Raw genomic sequence first — 20,352 nt, forward strand, 5'->3', positions numbered from 1 at the left:
CCGGTCCTGGTCTGTGCTTTACTACTGATTTGAAATGAGAAGGCAACACAGAACAGCTACATTGGCTGCTCCATTTCCTCGACACTTCCTATTCTGTAACTTGTCCAGCTCTGCAAAATCCCAAGGATCTGTATATTCCTCCAATCTTGGCTTCTTCCATATCACCAAATTTCATTGCTGTACCTTGGCAGATATGTATTCAGTTGCCCTGAAATTTCCTTCATAAACCTCGCTGGCTCACATCACCTGGAAGATACTCTTTGTAATCCAGCTTTCACCAAGCTTTTAGTCACCTGACCAAATATATCTTCCTGTGACCCAGTATCAAATTTTGATTGACAATCACTCCTCTGAAGCAGATTAAAAGTGCTCTATAAATAGAGGTAGTTGTATCTAACCCTGTGCTGTACCTGTCCCGGGAGTGTTTGATGGGGGACAGTGTAGTGGGAGCTTTACTCTGTATCTAACCCTGTGCTGTACCTGTCCTGGGAGTGTTTGATGGGGGACAGTGTAGAGGGAGCTTTACTCTGTATCTAACCCTGTGCTGTACCTGTCCCGGGAGTGTTTGATGGGGACAGTGTAGAAGGAGCTTTACTCTGTATCTAATCCCGTGCTGTACCTGTCCTGGGAGTGTTTGATGGGGGACAGTGTAGAGGTGTAGAGGGAGCTTTACTCTCTATCTAACCCTGTGCTGTACCTCCAGGGAGTGTTTGATGCGGACAATGTAGAGGAAGCTTTACTCTGTATCTAACCCCATGCTACATCGAATCCATGCTGTAAAGATGCAGTCCTCCACTATCTCTTTACAAACATCTGTTAATTTGATCAGCACAATAAATTACTTCAAACAAATTTTTAAAAGTACAATTTTTATACTAAATGAATGTGTTTGGGTGCTGCATTGACTTCAATTGCCACCAGGTGGCAGCAGTACCCCACAGGACAGAGGTGTGAGCTTTTCACTGAGCTGAAGGAGCTGCCAGCAGGCTGTTCAGGTGAGCGCCTCACTATGGCATAGTCACCTGGGTTAATCCTTTCACCTTTCTCTGCTCACATCTTCTATAACTCTGCTCTGATGTATATTCAAGCACTTATTCAAAAAATAATTCTCGAGAATTGACATTGTGAATTAGTTTAATAAAATTCTACTCTTAGATTCCTGGGGAAAGTGCCCCAATCATTTTGAAGACTGCCTTAGTTTGTTCCTCCGAGAGTAGTCTCCTCTCTAGAAGCTTGTTGCTTCGAATCTTGTTCAGGAACTTGAAAATGTAATCACAGCTGACACTGCAGTGGGGACTGTTGATGTTCTGTATTACCAAGGTGTCTTTCATTGATATGGAACCAAGCACTGACTATAATTCTGGTCTGTTTCAAAATCACCTACTTCCACTTTTTGTAAACTTCATTCTCAGTGCGAGTGTTGCTGGCAAGCCCAGGTTTATATCTTATCCCTAACTGCTAAGGTGGCAACGCCTGTTACTAAAACCTGCTGTAGTCCATGTGGTACAGACACGGGGAGGGAGGTTCAGGAGGGGAGTTTGAGGATTTTGACCTATCGACAATGAAGGAACAGCGATATAGTTCTAAGTCAGGATGGTGTTTGTGGCAAGTGGAATTCGAGATACCTCTGCCTCAGGAGCACTCCTGATGAAAAGAGTAAATGGGGAACAAGCAAGTCTCAAATAGTATGTGAGAAACACTGCTCAGGGTGTTCCTGGCAGGATGCAGAGTAACAGACAAAGGAAACCTGGGAACAGTATTGGCCTCCTGCAGGAGATCATACAGAGATGGGTCACATTGCAGGTCCAATATCATCTTTCTAAAAGTTGACATTGTAAACCCAGTTTCTTGAGATTAAGGACCACCATGTGCTCCAGGTATCCAAGCATGGTGGTACAGTGGTTAGCACTGCTACCTCGCAGCGCCAGGGACCCAGGTTTGATTCCCGGCTTGGGTCACTGTCTGTGAGGAGTTTGCACGTTCTCCCTGTGTCTGTGTGGGTTTCCTCTGGCTGTTTCGGTTTCCTCCCACACTCCAAAAAATGTGCAGGTTAGGTTGATTGGCCACACCAAATTGCCCCTTAGTGACAGTGGGACTAGTAGAATAAATATGTGGGGGTACAAGGATAGAGCCTAGGTGGGGTTGTTGTCAGTGCAAGCTTGATGGGCTGAATGGCCTTCTTCTGCACTGTAGGGATTCTAAGATTCTTTGATCACTTTCATTGCCGACTATGGGGTTATTTAAGCATCATAGATTACACAGATTTATCAATTGTACAAAACCTTACAGACCATCATTACTCTGTATCACACCGCCCCATTCTCACCATCATTACTCTGTATCAGACTGCCCCATTCTCACCATCATTACTCTGTATCACACCGCCCCATTCTCACCATCATTACTCTGTATCACACCGCCCCATTCTCACCGTTATTACCCTGTATCAGACTGCCCCATTCTCACCATCATTACTCTGTATCACACTGCCCCATTCTCACCATCATTACTCTGTATCACACTGCCCCATTCTCACCATTATTACTCTGTATCAGACTGCCCCATTCTCACCATTATTACTCTGCATCACACTGCCCCATTCTCACCATCATTACTCTGTATCAGACTGCCCCATTCTCACCATCATTACTCTGTATCACACTGCCCCATTCTCACCATTATTACTCTGTATCACACTGCCCCATTCTCACCGTTGTTACTCTGTATCAGACTGCCCCATTCTCACCATTATTACTCTGCATCACACTGCCCCATTCTCACCATTATTACTCTGTATCACACTGCCCCATTCTCACCATCATTACTCTGCATCACACTGCCCCATTCTCACCATTATTACTCTGTATCACACTGCCCCATTCTCACCGTTGTTACTCTGTATCAGACTGCCCCATTCTCACCATTATTACTCTGCATCACACTGCCCCATTCTCACCATCATTACTCTGTATCAGACTGCCCCATTCTCACCATCATTACTCTGTATCACACCGCCCCATTCTCACCATCATTACTCTGTATCAGACTGCCCCATTCTCACCATCATTACTCTGTATCACACCGCCCCATTCTCACCATCATTACTCTGTATCACACCGCCCCATTCTCACCGTTATTACCCTGTATCAGACTGCCCCATTCTCACCATCATTACTCTGTATCAGACTGCCCCATTCTCACCATCATTACTCTGTATCACACTGCCCCATTCTCACCATTATTACTCTGTATCAGACTGCCCCATTCTCACCATTATTACTCTGCATCACACTGCCCCATTCTCACCATCATTACTCTGTATCAGACTGCCCCATTCTCACCATCATTACTCTGTATCACACTGCCCCATTCTCACCATTATTACTCTGTATCACACTGCCCCATTCTCACCGTTGTTACTCTGTATCACACTGCCCCATTCTCACCATTATTACTCTGCATCACACTGCCCCATTCTCACCATTATTACTCTGTATCACACTGCCCCATTCTCACCATCATTACTCTGCATCACACTGCCCCATTCTCACCATTATTACTCTGTATCACACTGCCCCATTCTCACCGTTGTTACTCTGTATCGCATTGCCCCAGTGAAGAGAGGGTTAAGCACACATTAAAGAGATGTTCTTTGGTACATTGGGGAGACCATGCAGACGCTACGACAATGGATGAATGAACACTGCTCAACAATCACCAGGCAAGAGTGATCACTTCTTGTTGGTGAACACTTCAGCAGTCATGGTCATTCGGCCTCTGATCTTCAGGTAAGCATTCTCCAGGACGGCCTTCACGACACACGACAGCGCAGGGTCGTTGAGCAGAGACTGATAGACAAGTTCCGCACACGAGGACAGCCTCAACCGGGATCTTGGGTTCATGTCACATGATCTGTAACCCCCACCACTTGCCTGTACTTGCAAAATCTCATTAACTGTCCTGTCTGGAGACAATACACATCTCTTTAACCTGTGCTTAACCGTCTCTCCATTCACATTGTCTGAACCTTTAAGACTGGATTATCTGTAAAGACTTGCATTCCAACCATTATTTTGTAAATTGAGTCTGCGTCTTTATATGCTCTGTTTGTGAACAGAACTCCCACTTACCTGATGAAGGAACAGCGCTCCAAAAGCTAGTGGCTTGTGCTACCAAATAAAGCTGTTGGACTTTAACCTGGTGTTGTGAGACTTCAAACTCTGTAGTGGCCAGCGAGTACTCCACCCAGTGCTCTGCAGGGGCAGCACGGTGACACAGTGATTAGCACTGCTGTCTCACAGCGCCAAGGACAGCGTTCAATTCTCAGCTCGCGTCACTGTCCATGTGGAGTTTGCACATTCTCCTGATTTTTGCGTAGGTTTCCTCCCTCAGTCCAAAAACGTGCAGGTTAGGTGGATTGGCTGTGCTAAATTGCCCCTTAGTGGCAGGGGACCAACTAGGGTAAATGCGTGAGGTTATGGGGATAGGATTGTGGTTGGTGTAGACTTGATGGGCCAAATGGCCTCCTTCCGCACTGTAGGATTCTATGATTCTACACACTGCCCTTACACTCAGCTTGGTCAATGAGGTAGATTGGAGGAGCATCTTAAAGGGGAGGAGACAGACAGAGAGAGTTATGGGGAATTCCGGAGTTTAGGGCCCAGGCAGCTGAAGACACGGCTGTCAATGTGAACTGAAATAAACCAGAATTGGAGGAGTGCAGATTTCTGAAGGTTTTGAGCTTGAATAGGCTAGAGTTAAGAGCTAGAACTGATTTTTGAGCATAAGAAATGTATGCAACAGTAGACTACCTGGCCCCTTAAACCTGCTCAGCTCAATAAGACCATTGGCCTTGGATCTAAATCTAATTTTTACCCAATCCCCAAATCCCTTGATTTCCTTGTATCAGGCGAGGAGGTCACGGGGATAGGTTGGGGGGATTTGGTTTGGCTGTGATTCATTCTGGATGAATAGCCTATCTAGCCAACTGTTCATACACGGAAAAGAGATGCAAAGGGTGACTTTTTCACACAGAGGATGATGAATGCCTGGAATGTGCTGCCGGAGGAGGTGGTGGAAGCAGGTTCTATAACAACGATTAAGAGATATCTGGATAGATACATGAATAGACAGGGAACACAGGGACATGGACCACGTAGAGGCAAGAAAATATTAGAATAGAGAGGCATCTGTGTTGGCACAGACTTGGTGGTCCGAAGGGCCTGTTCCTGTGCTGTGCTGTTCTTTGTTCTATGACAAAAGTGAAATACTGCGGATGCTGAAATCTGAAACAAAAATGGAAAATGCTGGAAAATCTCAACAGGTCTGACAGCATCTGTGGCTCACATTGGTTCTATTCTCTCCCCATCAATGCTGAGATTTTCCAGCATTTTCTGTTTTTGTCTGTATACGGAGTTGGAACTCAGGTTCTAGAAGGTGTTTGATGAGTGGCTATGAAATGTGACCTCTAACTGGAACCTTCTGGAGCAGGAGTTTGGTAAGAGAAACAGAAAAGCTTGCTTACCTGGTACTGACTCGTGTATCCCACTGTCTGATGTAGGTGTCGTATCCACAGGTCAACACAACTGAGGGTGTCTCATACAGAATATCGAGAACCCCAGCTCCCCGGCGAAAGTCTGACCCGAGGCAGCTCTCCAGCTGACCACTGGAAGAGATTGTGAGCACGGCATTGAGTGTAGGCTAAGAAAGAGATATTGCAACTGCTTGCAAACAAAGGAAGAAGCTGCATTTATAGAGTCTGTCATCACCTCAGGATGTCCCAGAATACTTTACAGCCAATCAACTATGTTTCGTTGAAGCATAGTGACAAATGTAATGTAGGAAACACTTGAGTTAATTTCTGCACAGCTGGTTCTCTCAAACAGGAATGTGATAATAACCAATCTGTTTTAATGGTTCTAATGACAAGTCATTGGCTGAAATGTTAACTCTGTTTTTCTTGCCACAGATGCTGCCAGTTCTGCTGAATATTTCTAACATATTTGTTGAACAGTAGATATTGATCAGAACACTGGAAATAAAACTTCTTTCTTTCACGATAGTATCACGGGTTCTTTATGTCCACAGGGTGGCAGTTTGACTTCTCATCAGAAAGACTGACTCTGCAGCCTTCCCCCCAATATTGCACTGACAAGTATCAGCTCACGTCTCTGAATTGGGAATTCATGCTTGGATCTTCTCAGAGGGATGGTTTCACTCACTCAGCCATGGCCGATGCAGAGGTGCTAAGTGGCCTCAGTTTCCCAAAGTTGGAGCTGAATGGAGGAGAAATTAGCCAGGTTTTCTGCTCCTGATCACCATTTAATGTGGGTGTATTGGCTGGAATCAAAACAGACTTTGGTCGAATGAACTGCTCATATTTGCTTTTTGGGGTGAACCCGGGCATGCACTTTCCCCAAGTACTGGTTGGGAATCTAGACCCCAGCGGCAGAGGGGTAAAAAAGTAACAGAATCTCACAGTGCAGGAAGAAGTCACTCTGCCCATTCTCTCCATTTGTACCAACTTTTTAATTAATTACCCTTTTAATTCCCTTGCCTCCTTCCCCAGAGCCCTGCAATTTCTTCCTTTTCACACATTTATCCAACTCCTTTTTGAAAGTTACTAGAGTTACGTATTAATATTGCTAGCTGCACTAAACATCATGTATTAATATATTCATGTATTTACTGGAAGTGATGTCAGAGGTTGCTAGCATGGGAAACTGCCAGAGTGAAGAAGCAGGCTGGAGTGAACATCACTCTGTAAATAAAGCTCTGTTACTCAGAACCCTCCGTGCTTCCTAGCATCAATTCTCCAATATACAACATGAAAGCTGCTGAAGAGGACTTTGAACAGTGCTTGCTAACCATCAGACAGGAGGAAAATTATCAAAAAAGTCTGGAAAAAACTTGGAAGAGAGGTTCTTTGCTTGTGCTCTGGACATACCGGGTGAGATGGGTGTAAGTAACAATCCTTCACAGAGCAATGGGAGAGCTGGAGGTGTTTAAGAAGAGGCTGAAGCTCAAGTTGTCGTCTTGTTTAAGAGAGAAAAAAGACATCAAGGTAGCAGCTGGAAATGAGCTGCTAAGTGTGCATATGGGGAACCTTCATTAGCAAGAACATGGTGAGAGCTTTCAGCCTCATGGGATCCTCTGGTCAAAGTGTGGAGTAATGGAACTCCTGTACTATTACAGTGCCCACATTCCTGAGAGTGATGGGAGAAAGACGTTTAATCTCCTAAGACATTCAGTGCAACCAGAGAAGCAGCTGGTAAAGCACATGAACAAACTGCTCCCTTAGTGTCCTGAGATGCTTAGGTTAGAGGGATTAGTGGGTAAATATGTAGGGACATGGGGGTAGGACTTGGCTGGGATTGTGGTCAGTGCAGACTCGATGGGCTAAAGGGCCTCGTTCTGCACTGTAGGGTTCCATGATTCTATGAAACTGTAGAGGTTCTGCAAGCAAATTTGTCAGCAAACACTTTGCTAACTGCAAAGTGTATCAGATTCTATAAATATTTGATTTGATTCATTATTGTCGCATGTATTAACATATAATGAAAAGTGTTGTTTCTTGTGCAGTATACAGACAAAACATACTGTTCATAAAGAAGGAAATGAGAGAGTGCAGAATGTCGTGTTACAGTGATAGCTAGGATGTAGGGGAAGATCAACTTACTTTAAGGTAAGTCCATTCAAAAGTCTGACAGCAGCAGGGAAGAAGCTGTTCTTGAGTCGGTCGGTACGTGACCTCAGACTTTTGTATCATTTTCCCAACGGAAGAAGGTGGAAGAGAGAATGTCCGGGGCACTTCGGGTCCTTAATTATGTTGGCTGCTTTGCCGAGGCAGCAGGAAGTGTAGACAGAATCAATGGATGAGAGGCTGGTTTCGGGGATAATCAGGAAGGGGGGGATTAATTGCGCAATTTGTGGCTGTGTTAAAAAGACTTGAGTTTGGTTATGTGCTGAATCACACAATTCGGCACAGATTTATCTGTGGTCTGTGAAGTGAAGCAATACAGAAACGTTTGCTAACAGAATAGCATTACTCTGAAAAAGAACAAAGAACACTACAGCACAGAAACAAGCCCTTCGGCCCTCCAATCATGATGCCCTAACTAAAAAAAAAACCTTCTGTCCTTAGTCGGTCCGCTTCCCGCTATTCCCTCCCTCTTCACGTCCCTATCCAGATGCCTCTTAAATGTTGCTAATGTGCCTGCATCCACCACCTCCTCTGGCAGTGCGTTCCAGGCACCCACCGCTCTGCATGAACAAAGAACAACACAGCACGGGAAACAGGCCCTTCGGCCCAACAAGCCCGCGCTGCCATCTTAACAATGTGTCTTTCCTCCTCCACCCTTGATCCATGTCTATGCTTATGGTACCCCCAATGGAAACCAGATTCAGGGGAGAATAATTTAGGGACAATTTGTTACACGAATCAGCCTAAGAGCACATCTTTGGGGTGTGGGAGGAAACTGGAGCACCCGGAGAAAACCCACGCAACCACAGGGAGAATGCGCAAACTCCCACAGACACTGGCCCAAATCCATGTATCTGCACAGCAAACAGCGATAGTCACTGAGCTGTTGTGGTGCCCATCTGCTGGTCCAGTTTTAAGCATACACAAACGACGCGAAGTACTAGGCTACTCTCGAACTTTCAAGAGCAGCCCACGCACGACCCACCGTGTGCATGCCCCTTGTTAGACAACAAGGTGGACCAACGCACCTGCGGCGTAAAAGAGAAAAACATCAACGCATGAACAATGTCCCCCACACATCTCCCTTAAAGTTTCTTCCTCTCATCTTGAACCTGTGCCCCCTTGTAATTGACACTTTCGCCCTGTGGAAAAGCCTCTGACTATTCACCCTACCATTTAGTAGACCTCTATCAGGTCTCCCCTCAGCCTCCATTTTTCCAGTGAAAATATCCTAGTTTATTCAACCTCTCCTCGTAGACAACACTCTCAAGACCAGGCAACATCCTGGTGAATCTTCGTTGTGCTCTCTCTAAAACTTCCACATAACTTCTGATAGTGTGGTGACCAGAACTACACGCAATCCTCCAAATGCTGTCTAATCAAGGTTTTATATAGGTGCAACATGATTTCCCAACTCCTGTACTCAATGTCCTGGCTGGTGAAGCCAAGCATTGGTTGGCACAATAGTTAGCACTATTTCTAGAGCCACTTCCTTGAGTATTCTGGGGTGCAAAGTATCAGGCTCTGGGGACTTAGTGGGGCAATTTCCCCAATACAATTTCCTGATGAATAAAGATTTATTTTGGTTCCTCCTTCATGCTAGACCCTTTGTCCCCTAACATTTCATGAAGGTTATTTGGGTCCTCCTCATTGAAGACAGATTCAAAGTATTTGTGCAGCTGGTCTCCCATCTCTTTATCGTGCATTATGAATTCACCTGATTCTAACTGTAACATTTGTCTTCATCAGTCCTTTTCTCTTCACATATCTATACAAGTTTTTGCAGTCAATTTTTATGTTTTTTGTAAGCTTACTCTCACGTTCTATTTTCCCTTTCTGAATTAAACTCTTAAGCCTCCTCTGCTAAATTTTAAAGTTCTCCCAGTCCTCAGGTTTGCTGCTTTTTCTGGCTAATTTATAAGCCTCCTCTTTGGCTTTAACACTATCCCTGATTTCCCTTGTTAGCCATGGATGAGCCACCTTCCCCGTTTTACACTTAACCATGACTGATAGGTTTCTCAACCCCATTCTCCCGCTTTTTCCCCATAACCTTTGATCCCCTTACCAATGAAAAGCCTATCAATCTCTGTCTCAAAGACAATCAATGACCTGCCTCCACAGCCTTTTGTGGCAATGAATTCACCACCTCTGGCTAAGAAATTCCTCCTCATCTCAATTCTATAGGGTCATCCCTTTATTCTGAGGCTGTGTCCTTGGATCCTAATCTCTCCCATTAATGGAAACATCTTCTCCATGCCCACTCTACCCAGATTTTTCAGTATTCTGTAAGTTTCAATGAGATCTCCCCTCATCCTTCTAAGCTCCATCGAGTACAGACACAGAGTCCTCAAACACTCCTCATATGTCAAGCTTTTCATTCCCGGGATCATTCTTGTGAACCTTCTCTGGATCCTCTCAAGGTCCTTCCTTTGATACAGGGCCCAAAATTGTTCACAATTGGTCCAAATGTGGTCTGACCAGAGCCTTATAAAGTCTCAGCAAAACATCCTTGCTTTTGTATTGTAGTCCGCTTGAAATGAATGCAAACATTGCATTTGCCTTACTAACTACCGACTCAACCTGCATGTTAACCTTAAGAGAATCCTGAACTTGGACTCCCAAGTTCCTTTGCGTTTCCAATTTCTGAACCTCACCCCATTTAGAAAATGTCTAAGCCGCTATTCTTCCTACCAAAACCTCACACTTTCCCATGTTGTATTCCATCTGCCACTTTTTTGCCCACTCTCCTAACCTGTCCAAGTCCTTCCCCCACATTATAGGAAGAATGTGGAGGCATTGGAGAGGGTGCAGAGGAGGTTTACCAGGATGTTGCCTAGTATGGAGGGGAGGTCCTATGAGGAGACACTGAGGGATTTGAGGTTGTTTTCGTTAGAAAGAAGGCGGCTAAGAGGGGACCTTATTGAAACATGTAAGATGATTAGAGGTTTAGATAGGGTGGACAGTGATAGCCTTTTTCCTTGGATGGAGAAAGCTAGCATGAGGGGGCATAGCTTTAAATTAAGGGGTGGTAGTTATAGGATGGATGTCAGAGGTAGGTTCTTTACCCAGAGGGTGGTGAGGGATTGGAATGCCCTGCCTGCTGCAGTTGTAAATGCGCCTAGTTTGGGGGTGTTTAAGAGATCCGTGGATAGGTTTATGGATGGAAAGGGATTGGTTTAGGTTAGAGGGTCATTGCTTTTTAATTGGTCGGCGCAACATCGTGGGCCGAAGGGCCTGTTCTGCGCTGTAATGTTCTATGTTCTGTAGCCTCCCTGCTTCCTCAATACTACTTGTTCCTTCACCTACCTTTGTATCTTCTGCAAACTTAGCCATAGCTCCTCAGTTCCTTCATCTAGATCACTAATGTACAAAATGAAAAGTTGTGGTCCCAACACCGACCCCTGCAAAACTCCACTGATCACTAGCTGCCATCCTGAAAAGGAACTTTTTATCTTAATTCTCTGCCTTCTGCCAGTCAGCCAATCTTCTATCCATGTCAGTATCTTGCCTCTAAAACCGCTGGTCTGTATACACTCCAAATCAGAGACTATGTCACCTGGTGGAGGAATGCAGACCAGCCGTTGGCAAGAAGAACTGGTCCACCAGATGGGCAGTACGATGGCACAGTGGTTAGCACTACTGCCAGGGATCCACGTTCAATTCCAGCCTTGACTGATTGTGTGGAGTTTGCACGTTCTCCCAGTGTCTGCATGGGTTTTCTCCGGTTTCCTCCCACAGTCCAAAGATGTCCAGATTAGATTTCTACGCTTAGGTTGCTATGCTAAATTGCCCCTTAGTGTCCCAACGGGTGTAGGAGATAGGGGGATTAAAGGGGTAAATGTGTGGTGTTACAGGAATGGAGCAGGCTGCGGGTCTGGGTAAGATCCTCTTTCAGAGAATTGGTGCAGACTTGCTGGGCCAAATGGCCTCATTCTGCACTGGTGAGACTCAGTGATGAACTGCTAAAAATCTGGGTTCAACTGTACAAAGTCCTGGCCTCTTGCAACCCTGACACCTCTGCTGAGGAGAGCAACACCTCCCCTGTAGACCAAACGCAGACACAACCTTCAGTTACAGCATCGACGCTGGTCAAATCAATCACTGATGATGTTCAAGCAAAGTTGGAAATGTCAAAGCTTACAGCCAGCACAAAGGAAAAGATACCAAAGGTTCACTGTCAACCATTCTGAGAGTGATGACCTCCAGACCATCTGACTTATTAATAGTAACTGACTTACTGATTATTGTGCATTGCACTTGTTTACATTTGTTGGGGATGTTCAATTTAAAGTGGAGGAAATGTTATGTATTAATATTCATTCTTGGTAGCTGCACCAAGCATTAATATATTCACTGGAAGTGATGCCACAGGTTGCTAGTGTGGGAAACCAGTAGAATGAAGAAGCAGCCTGTAGTGAACATCACTCTGTAAATAAAGCTCCATTATTTTTAGACTTCTGTGCTTCCTAGCGTCAATTCTCCAATATAAAACAATTATTGAATCTGCTTCCACTGTCCTCTCAGACAGCACATTCCAGATCTCAACAACTCAGTGTTAAAAGAAAGCATATCTTCAGCATTAAATCTGTGTCCTCAGGTTACTGGACCCCATGCCAGTGGAAATAAAGGTTGGTGACTGTGACTTGTCTTTTAGCCTCAGACAAGGATCTCTTTTCCTTTACTGAAAACATGAGAAGAAAGCAACTCTGCGGGTCTGCTAATGGCCGCAAGTATTTGAGGGAAAATACAGTTACCACACAATACTGAGCAAAGTTGGTGAGAACTTACATACATTCTAAACCTGACTGCACAGACGCAGAAAGGAAAATGGACAACATTTAATTTGCCTGCCCCGACATGTCAGCAGGGCCAGACTTTATTAAGGTGGAGACCACACCAAGAGCCAGAGCAGAGCAGAGAAAAAAGGCCAATGCAATGTTAAAAAATAAGTAAACACCTTTGTCTGGGGGAATGGTTTGCAAAAGGAGATTATTAGTTGAAGCATGGAGCTCCCAGATCTAACGGAGTGCCCCAGCACAGGCCAAGCAGTGACTAACTACACTCCTCTGATCACAGCTAGCCACACACTGGGGTAGGCCCGTTCCTCACTCACTTTCCAAAGAGAAGATTATGTAGAGTAACAAATTCTTTGTCAATGTTCAATTCTCCCCTTGGACATGACTGTGCATTGACAACATTGCACCTCGATACTTTGCCCCTAGCAACCATTTAGAGCAGCTAAGCTAGCCCTAGCAACAGTCTCTTGTAAGTATCCCCCAACAAGCTTTATCGTCAAGTACTTCAACTAATCCTTGACATTAACCTGGAGTGGTGTGTTATTGTGTTGCAGATTCTCAACGTTGGAGGCTGCAGTGTTGGCAGGATTTTAACCCTTTCTGCCCCAAATTGGTCTGACGGACAGAAGCATTAGTCCTTTCGACAATTAAAAGCAACTTCCACTGATATGGGACCTCTAATGTAGTAAAATGTGTCAACGTGCTTCGCATAAGTGATTATCCAGCAAATTTGACAACAGGCCACTTAATTAGGTCAACCAAAAACTTGGTCAAAGAGGTGAATTTTAAGGAGCATCTTGAATTAGGAGAGAGATGTAGAGAGTCAGAAAAGTTTAGAGGAGGAATTACAGAGTTTAAGGTCCAGACAGCTGAAGGTACGATAGGGTGGCACAGTGGTTACCACTGCTGCATCACAGCACCAAGGACCCGGGTTCAATCCCTGAGGCTTGGGTCACTGTCTGTGCAGAATCTGCACGTTCTGGATGAGTTTCCTTCGGGTGCTCTGGTTTCCTCCCAAAGTCCGAAACACGTGCTGGTTAGGTGCATTGGCCATGCTGAATTCTATCTCAGTGTACCCGAACAGGCGCTGGAGTGGGGTGACTAGAGGATTTTTCACAGTGACTTCATTGCAACGTTAATATAAGTCTATTTGTGTCACTAAATAGCCTATTGATGTCACTAATTTGTGACATCAATAAATAAACTTAAAATTTAAACTTAATAGTAGAGTGATTAAAATTGGGGATGTGCAAGAGCATAGAGGTCTGGGAGGAGTGTAGGGGCTGCAGGAGATTACAGAGATAGACTACAGAGGGACTTCAAAGTAAGTTCTGCTCTCAGGAGAATTCTGCCTTTTGCTGAGCACAAAGACCATCACATTCTTGTGTCCTGCCCATTCCAACTTCCACAAGATGTCATTCCCTGGTTGATTGTCTTCAAACTTCTCTATTTTATCCTCAAATCCCTCCACTGCATCATTACCTGAAACCTCTTCAACCCCCTTTAACTCTACATCTCTGCTTAGAGCTCTCCATTCACCTGACGAAGAGGGAAACCTCGAAAGCTTGTGAGTTTACTATCAAATAAATCGGTTGGACTTAAACCTGGTGTTGTCAGACTTCTTATTAGAATCACAGAATCATAGAAAAACTACAGCACAAACAGGCCCTTCAGCCCACAAGTTGCATCCATTTTAGAACATAGAACATAGAACGTTACAGCGCAGAACAGGCCCTTCGGCCCACGATGTTGCGCCAACCAATTAAAAAACAATGACCCTCTAACCTAAACCAAACCCTTTCCATCCATAAACCTATCCACGGATCTCTTAAACGCCCCCAAACTAGGCGCATTTACAACTGCAGCAGGCAGGGCATTCCAATCCCTCACCACCCTCTGGGTAAAGAACCTACCCCTGACATCCGTCCTATAACTACCACCCCTTAATTTAAAGCTATGCCCCCTCGTGCTAGCTTTCTCCATCCGAGGAAAAAGGCTATCACTGTCCACCCTATCCAAACCTCTAATCATCTTATATGTTTCAATAAGGTTCCCTCTTAGCTGCCTTCTTTCTAAGGAAAACAACCTCAAATCCCTCAGTCTCTCCTCATAGGACCTCCCCTCCATACCAGGCAACATCCTGGTAAACCTCCTCTGCACCCTCTCCAAAGCCTCCACATCCTTCCTATAATGTGGGGACCAGAACTGCACACAATACTCCAAGTGCGGACGCACCAGAGTTTTGTACAGTTGCAACATGATGCTGCGGCGCCTAAATTCAATCCCCCTACCAATAAACGCCAAGACACCGTATGCCTTCCTAACAACCCTATCTACTTGATTCCCAACTTTCAGGGATCTATGTACACATACACCTAGATCCCTCTGTTCATCCACACTGTTCAGAGTCCTACCGTTAGCCCTATACTCTACACATCCATTATTCCTGCCAAAATGAATTACCTCACACTTTTCTGCATTAAACTCCATCCTCCACCTCTCGGCCCAGCTCTGCAACTTGTCCAAGTCTCCCTGTAGACTAAGACACCCTTCCTCACTATCAACCACACCTCCGACTTTGGTGTCATCAGCAAATTTACTAATCCACCCAGCTATACCCTCATCCAGATCATTTATAAAAATTACAAACAGCAGTGGCCCCAAAACAGATCCTTGAGGCACACCACTTGTAACTGAACTCCATGTTGAATACTTACCATCAACAACCACCCTCTGTCTCCTATCCGCCAGCCAATTCCTAATCTAATTTCCTAAATCACCCTCAATCCCATACATCTGCGATTTCTGCAGAAGGCTTCCATGGTGAACCTTATCAAACGCCTTACTAAAGTCCATATATACCACGTCAACTGCCTTACCCCCATCCACCTCTTTGGTCACTTCCTCAAAAAACTCATTAAGGTTAGTAAGGCACGACCTATCCTCCACAAAACCATGCTGACTATCTCTAATCATTTCATTACTCTCCAAATAACTATAAATCCTATCCCTAATAATTTTTTCTAAAACCTTGCCCACAACAGAAGTAAGACTCAACGGTCTATAATTCCCGGGGAAGTCTCTGTTCCCCTTCTTAAACAATGGGACAACATTCGCTAACCTCCAATCTTCTGGCACTATACTGGTGACCAACGACGACCTGAAGATCAGAGCCAGAGGCTCTGCAATCTCCTCCCTTGCCTCCCAGAGAATCCTAGGGTAAATCCCGTCCGGCCCAGGGGACTTACCTATTTTCAAACCCTCAAGAATAACTAGCACATCCTCCTTATCAACTGCAATACTGTCCAGAGCACATCCTCCTTATCAACTGCAATACTGTCTTATCTCTTCCTACTAGGCTTACCTATAACCCTCAATCCTATTAAGTCCCATGTACTCATCCAGAAGTCTCTTAAAAGACCCTATTGAATTTGCCTTCACAATCACCGATGGCAGCCGATTCCACTCACCCACCACTCTCTGAGTGAAAAACTTATTCCTGACATCTCCTTTGTACCTACTCCCCAGCACCTTAAACCTCTGTCCTTTTGTGGCAACCATTTCAGCCCTGGGGAAAAGCCGCTGAGAGTCCACCAGATCAATACCTTTCATCATCTTATACGTCTCTATCAGGTCCCCTCTCATCCTTCATTTCTCTAAGGAGAAAAGATCAAGCTCCCTCAACCTATCCTCATAAGGCATGCCACCCAATCCAGGCAACATCCTTGTAAATCTCCTCTGCACCCTTTCAATAGCTTCCACATCCTTCCTGTAATGAGGCGACCAGAATTGAGCACAGGACTCCAATATTCACTTCTTGAATCTTTACCTTATTATCTTTCCCCTACTTTAAACTTGTCTTTTGGACCATGTGACATTGAACTATGTAGAATTTATAGGACAGAGAAAGATCACTGCGCCCAACTAATCCATGCTGGTATTTCGGCTCCACATAAACCTCCTCCGTCTTAATCTAACTTCACCTTCCCTTCTGCAGTCTCCACTCTCTCTGTGAATCACTCTGTGAAGGGCACTACATAAACATAAGTTGCTGACAAGTGGGAAGATTTTCTGCATCAAATTGCTTTTTGCATTAAGAAACACATTTTCTGCAGTCCACTTAAAGTACAATTTTACCTTGCTGATGCTAGAAACAGACATAACCCAAAGATATGTTAAACATTATTAATACTTCCAGAGAACTCTAATACCATTCCATTCTGAAACCCAAAGAAAGGTCACTGTAAACACTGGTAAGGCATTAGGCTAACACCAGCATACCCCACAGCAAGGCCACAGAGTTTTAAATAAGCACCAGCATTCATCAGAACAGCAGAGATTTGAGCTTCATAATTGAGGTTGACACTTCAGTGTAGTACTGAGGGAATGCTGCACTGTCAGCTGTCATCTTTTGGATAAGACATTGAAGTGAGGGTTTATTTGTCTTATTTGAAGAATTGTCCTGGCCAATAATTATCTACAAAGCTGCAAATGATGATGGGACTTGTTTGGATTGGAGGCGGGTCCTCAGACAGAGAGGTGGAAGCAGTGCCAAATGAAATGACAGAGCTGGGAGAGTGAGAGGGAAGATGCAGGCTAAGAAGGAGGAAAGACTGGAGTTAGAAACTAAATTGGTTAAGGAACTGGGTGGTGAGGAGGTGCTGTTTCTTCCCCAAATTAATGGGTAACACCGATGGAACAGACATTAAGCAAAGAGACAGCGACACAAGGAGGTGATTGGAGATGGCCACAATAAGTGATCAATATCTCAGTCAGGCAGGGGTCTGTGACCTGTGGGGATAAAAAGCTAATCTTTACGCTGCACCTTACAGTTTCAAATGATTATTCTAACAAAATAGAATAAATGTGTTCAAGTTGGTACAGTATAGTTACAGCATGGTTATAGATAATGACTCTGGAATTAGGAAAATGGATTCATGTTGACGCACGAGATATGGAAATGTGATACTGATACTGTTGGGACTGATCTTCAAGCTCAGGGGGTGTTAATAGTTACATCCTGGTTAAGAGGGTGAACTGAGTCCTCCCTTTGTCCCATTCCTGAGTTGGTTATAACAGAGTTTGAATTTAAAAACGAAGTGATATTGCCAATTCAATATATATATATATATATATACACATATGCCCAACCATGTGTAGTTCGGTGTGAGGAAAAAGGCCGTCAGGTTTTAAAAGTAGCAAGTAAAGAGTTTTAAACTTCACCTAGGCAAAGGTGCAGAAATTATTAGCAGACGGTTTAAAATGTCCAATATGTTCAATACAAATGAAAAACACATCTCCTCCGCACCTAAAGCATGCAAAACAAACTCTGCCAAGTATCATATCTTAAAATATGGCCAAGTAAAAATTAATGTCTGAAAAAAAATTCATGGATTGTCCAAATGCCTATTTATAGCTGAAAGATCATTTTCCAGAATAGTTGCTGGTACTTGTCTTTCTCACAGGAGCAGTCATCGCTGCTTTATGCTCTTTTCTCTCCGACACAGTGGTGTTGATTTGGAATCCTCCTTTAAGAACTCTGCAGCAATGAGGTCTTCTGGTGGGTTTTCAAATCACTAACAACTGAAGACAGGTAACAGGTTTTAGAGAAAAAGAGAGATGGGATAAGACTTGCCCCCATGCCAGTCTCTATCCATTAGTTTAAATTTAGTACAATATATTTTGAAGTCAAGAGCTAGGTCACGTGACCTCTGATAAATTCTGTGTCTCTATAAAGCAGATTGTATCTTTGCAAATACAATGCGGTAGCTGCTCTAGGTCAGCGTCCTTTGCTCAGCAAAAATGTTCTTTTCAAAAAATTCTACATCTGACCAGCTGATTACATTATAAAATAATATAAGTCCAGTCAACATTGTAAATTGATATTTTATACAAAACATCTTCACCACAATAGGAGCTTCACGTTTCATTAAACTCATCAGCACATAACTTGGATCTTTGACTGGCCAAGCCAAGTAAAATGAGCTTTATCCCTATCGAACTCCTAGTACGAATTATGACTGTTCCACACTCTGTTCATGCAGGACTGACAGAAAAACTTGCACAACATCAGTCTATGCTTAAAACGTCAGAATGATAAGAGTCAGCATGCTAACCCACTACTCTACCTTGCCTCCAAATCAGAACCAGGACACTGCTGTCCTGTACAGGGAGAAGAAAGCAGAGCAAAGGCAAACCCCTATCGCTCCAGCTTGTGGCTCCACTCAGAATGCAAACGAGATGCAACATGATAACGGAGATTCAAAGGCAAAGAATTCTCAGTCAACACTTTGAACATCAAAATAAACCCACACCAGCATCACTTACTGAAACTTATTCTGTGATTAAACACAAACAGATGAGACCGCACAATCACCGCAGGCCATTGAAATAGGGTCTTCCTCCTTCCCTCAATTAAAAAGGATCAGAAAGGGGAAAAAGACAAAAAGAGCCAAGAGTGATAAATGTGTAGAACGAGACAGAAATAGAGGGATGGGCAGATAGAGGCAGGGAGAGCGAGAGAGAAGGGTAAAAAGACAGAAGGATGAGTAGGGTGAGATTGGGACAAGCAGAGAGAGAGAGAGAGAGAAATGGGCAGGCAGAAGGACAGGCAGAGAGAGGGACAGGCAGAAAGAGAGAAAAAGAGAGAGAGGGATGGGCAGAGAGAGCACGGTAGGCAAAGAGACAGAGAGACAGACAGAGAGATGAGCAGAGAAAGACACAGAAGGTCGAGCAGAGAGCATGAGTTGGGCAGAGAATGAGAGAGGGACGGGCGGAGAGAGAGAGAGAGAGAGAGAGAGACGGGCGGAGAGAGAGAGAGAGAGAGAGAGAGAGACGGGCGGAGAGAGAGAGAGAGAGGTACGGGCAGAGAGAGAGAGAGAGGGACAGGCAGAGAGAGAGAGAGAGAGAGAGGGAGGGAGGGACGGGCAGAGAGAGAGAGAGAGAGAGAGAGAGGGACAGGCAGAGAGAGAGAGAGAGAGGGAGGGAGGGACGGGCAGAGAGAGAGAGAGAGAGGGAGGGACAGGCAGAGAGAGAGAGAGAGAGAGAGGGACGGGCAGAGAGAGAGAGAGAGAGAGGGACGGGCAGAGAGAGAGAGAGAGAGAGAGGGACGGGCAGAGAGAGAGAGAGAGAGAGAGAGGGACGGGCAGAGAGAGAGAGAGAGAGAGAGAGAGGGACGGGCAGAGAGAGAGAGAGAGAGAGGGACGGGCAGAGAGAGAGAGAGAGAGGGACGGGCAGAGAGAGAGAGAGAGAGGGACGGGCAGAGAGAGAGAGAGAGAGAGGGACGGGCAGAGAGAGAGAGAGAGAGAGGGACGGGCAGAGAGAGAGAGAGAGAGAGAGGGACGGGCAGAGAGAGAGAGAGAGAGAGGGACGGGCAGAGAGAGAGAGAGAGAGAGGGACGGGCAGAGAGAGAGAGGGAGAGAGAGAGGGACGGGCAGAGAGAGAGAGAGAGAGAGAGGGACGGGCAGAGAGAGAGAGAGAGAGAGAGAGAGAGGGACGGGCAGAGAGAGAGAGGGACGGGCAGAGAGAGAGAGGGACGGGCAGAGAGAGAGAGGGACGGGCAGAGAGAGAGAGGGACGGGCAGAGAGAGAGAGAGGGACGGGCAGAGAGAGAGAGAGAGAGAGGGACGGGCAGAGAGAGAGAGAGAGAGGGACGGGCAGAGAGAGAGAGAGAGAGGGACGGGCAGAGAGAGAGAGAGAGAGAGGGACGGGCAGAGAGAGAGAGAGAGAGAGAGAGAGAGGGACGGGCAGAGAGAGAGAGAGAGAGAGAGAGGGATGGGCAGAGAGAGAGAGGGACGGGCAGAGAGAGAGAGAGAGAGAGAGAGGGACGGGCAGAGAGAGAGAGAGAGAGAGAGAG

The 20,352-nt window shown here is 45.2% G+C and overlaps 1 protein-coding gene across 2 annotated transcripts in view; it reads right to left on the bottom strand.

The window, feature by feature from the left end:
* Nucleotides 1-20,352, bottom strand: part of fbxw4 (F-box and WD repeat domain containing 4) — a 145,819-nt gene that overhangs the window by 10,800 nt on the left and 114,667 nt on the right. The window contains exon 7 of one of the 2 annotated variants that reach the window (XM_080205985.1): nt 5,525-5,665. The exons of the other annotated variant lie outside the window; for it this stretch is intronic. Coding sequence (XP_080062111.1) covers nt 5,525-5,665 — 141 coding nt within the window. The remainder of the gene's footprint in view (nt 1-5,524; nt 5,666-20,352) is intronic. 2 annotated transcript variants of the gene reach the window in all.

The sequence above is a fragment of the Carcharhinus amblyrhynchos genome, chromosome 17 (genome assembly GCF_965287045.1).
Source record: "Carcharhinus amblyrhynchos chromosome 17, sCarAmb.v2.hapA, whole genome shotgun sequence".
Classification (NCBI taxonomy): domain Eukaryota; kingdom Metazoa; phylum Chordata; class Chondrichthyes; order Carcharhiniformes; family Carcharhinidae; genus Carcharhinus; species Carcharhinus amblyrhynchos.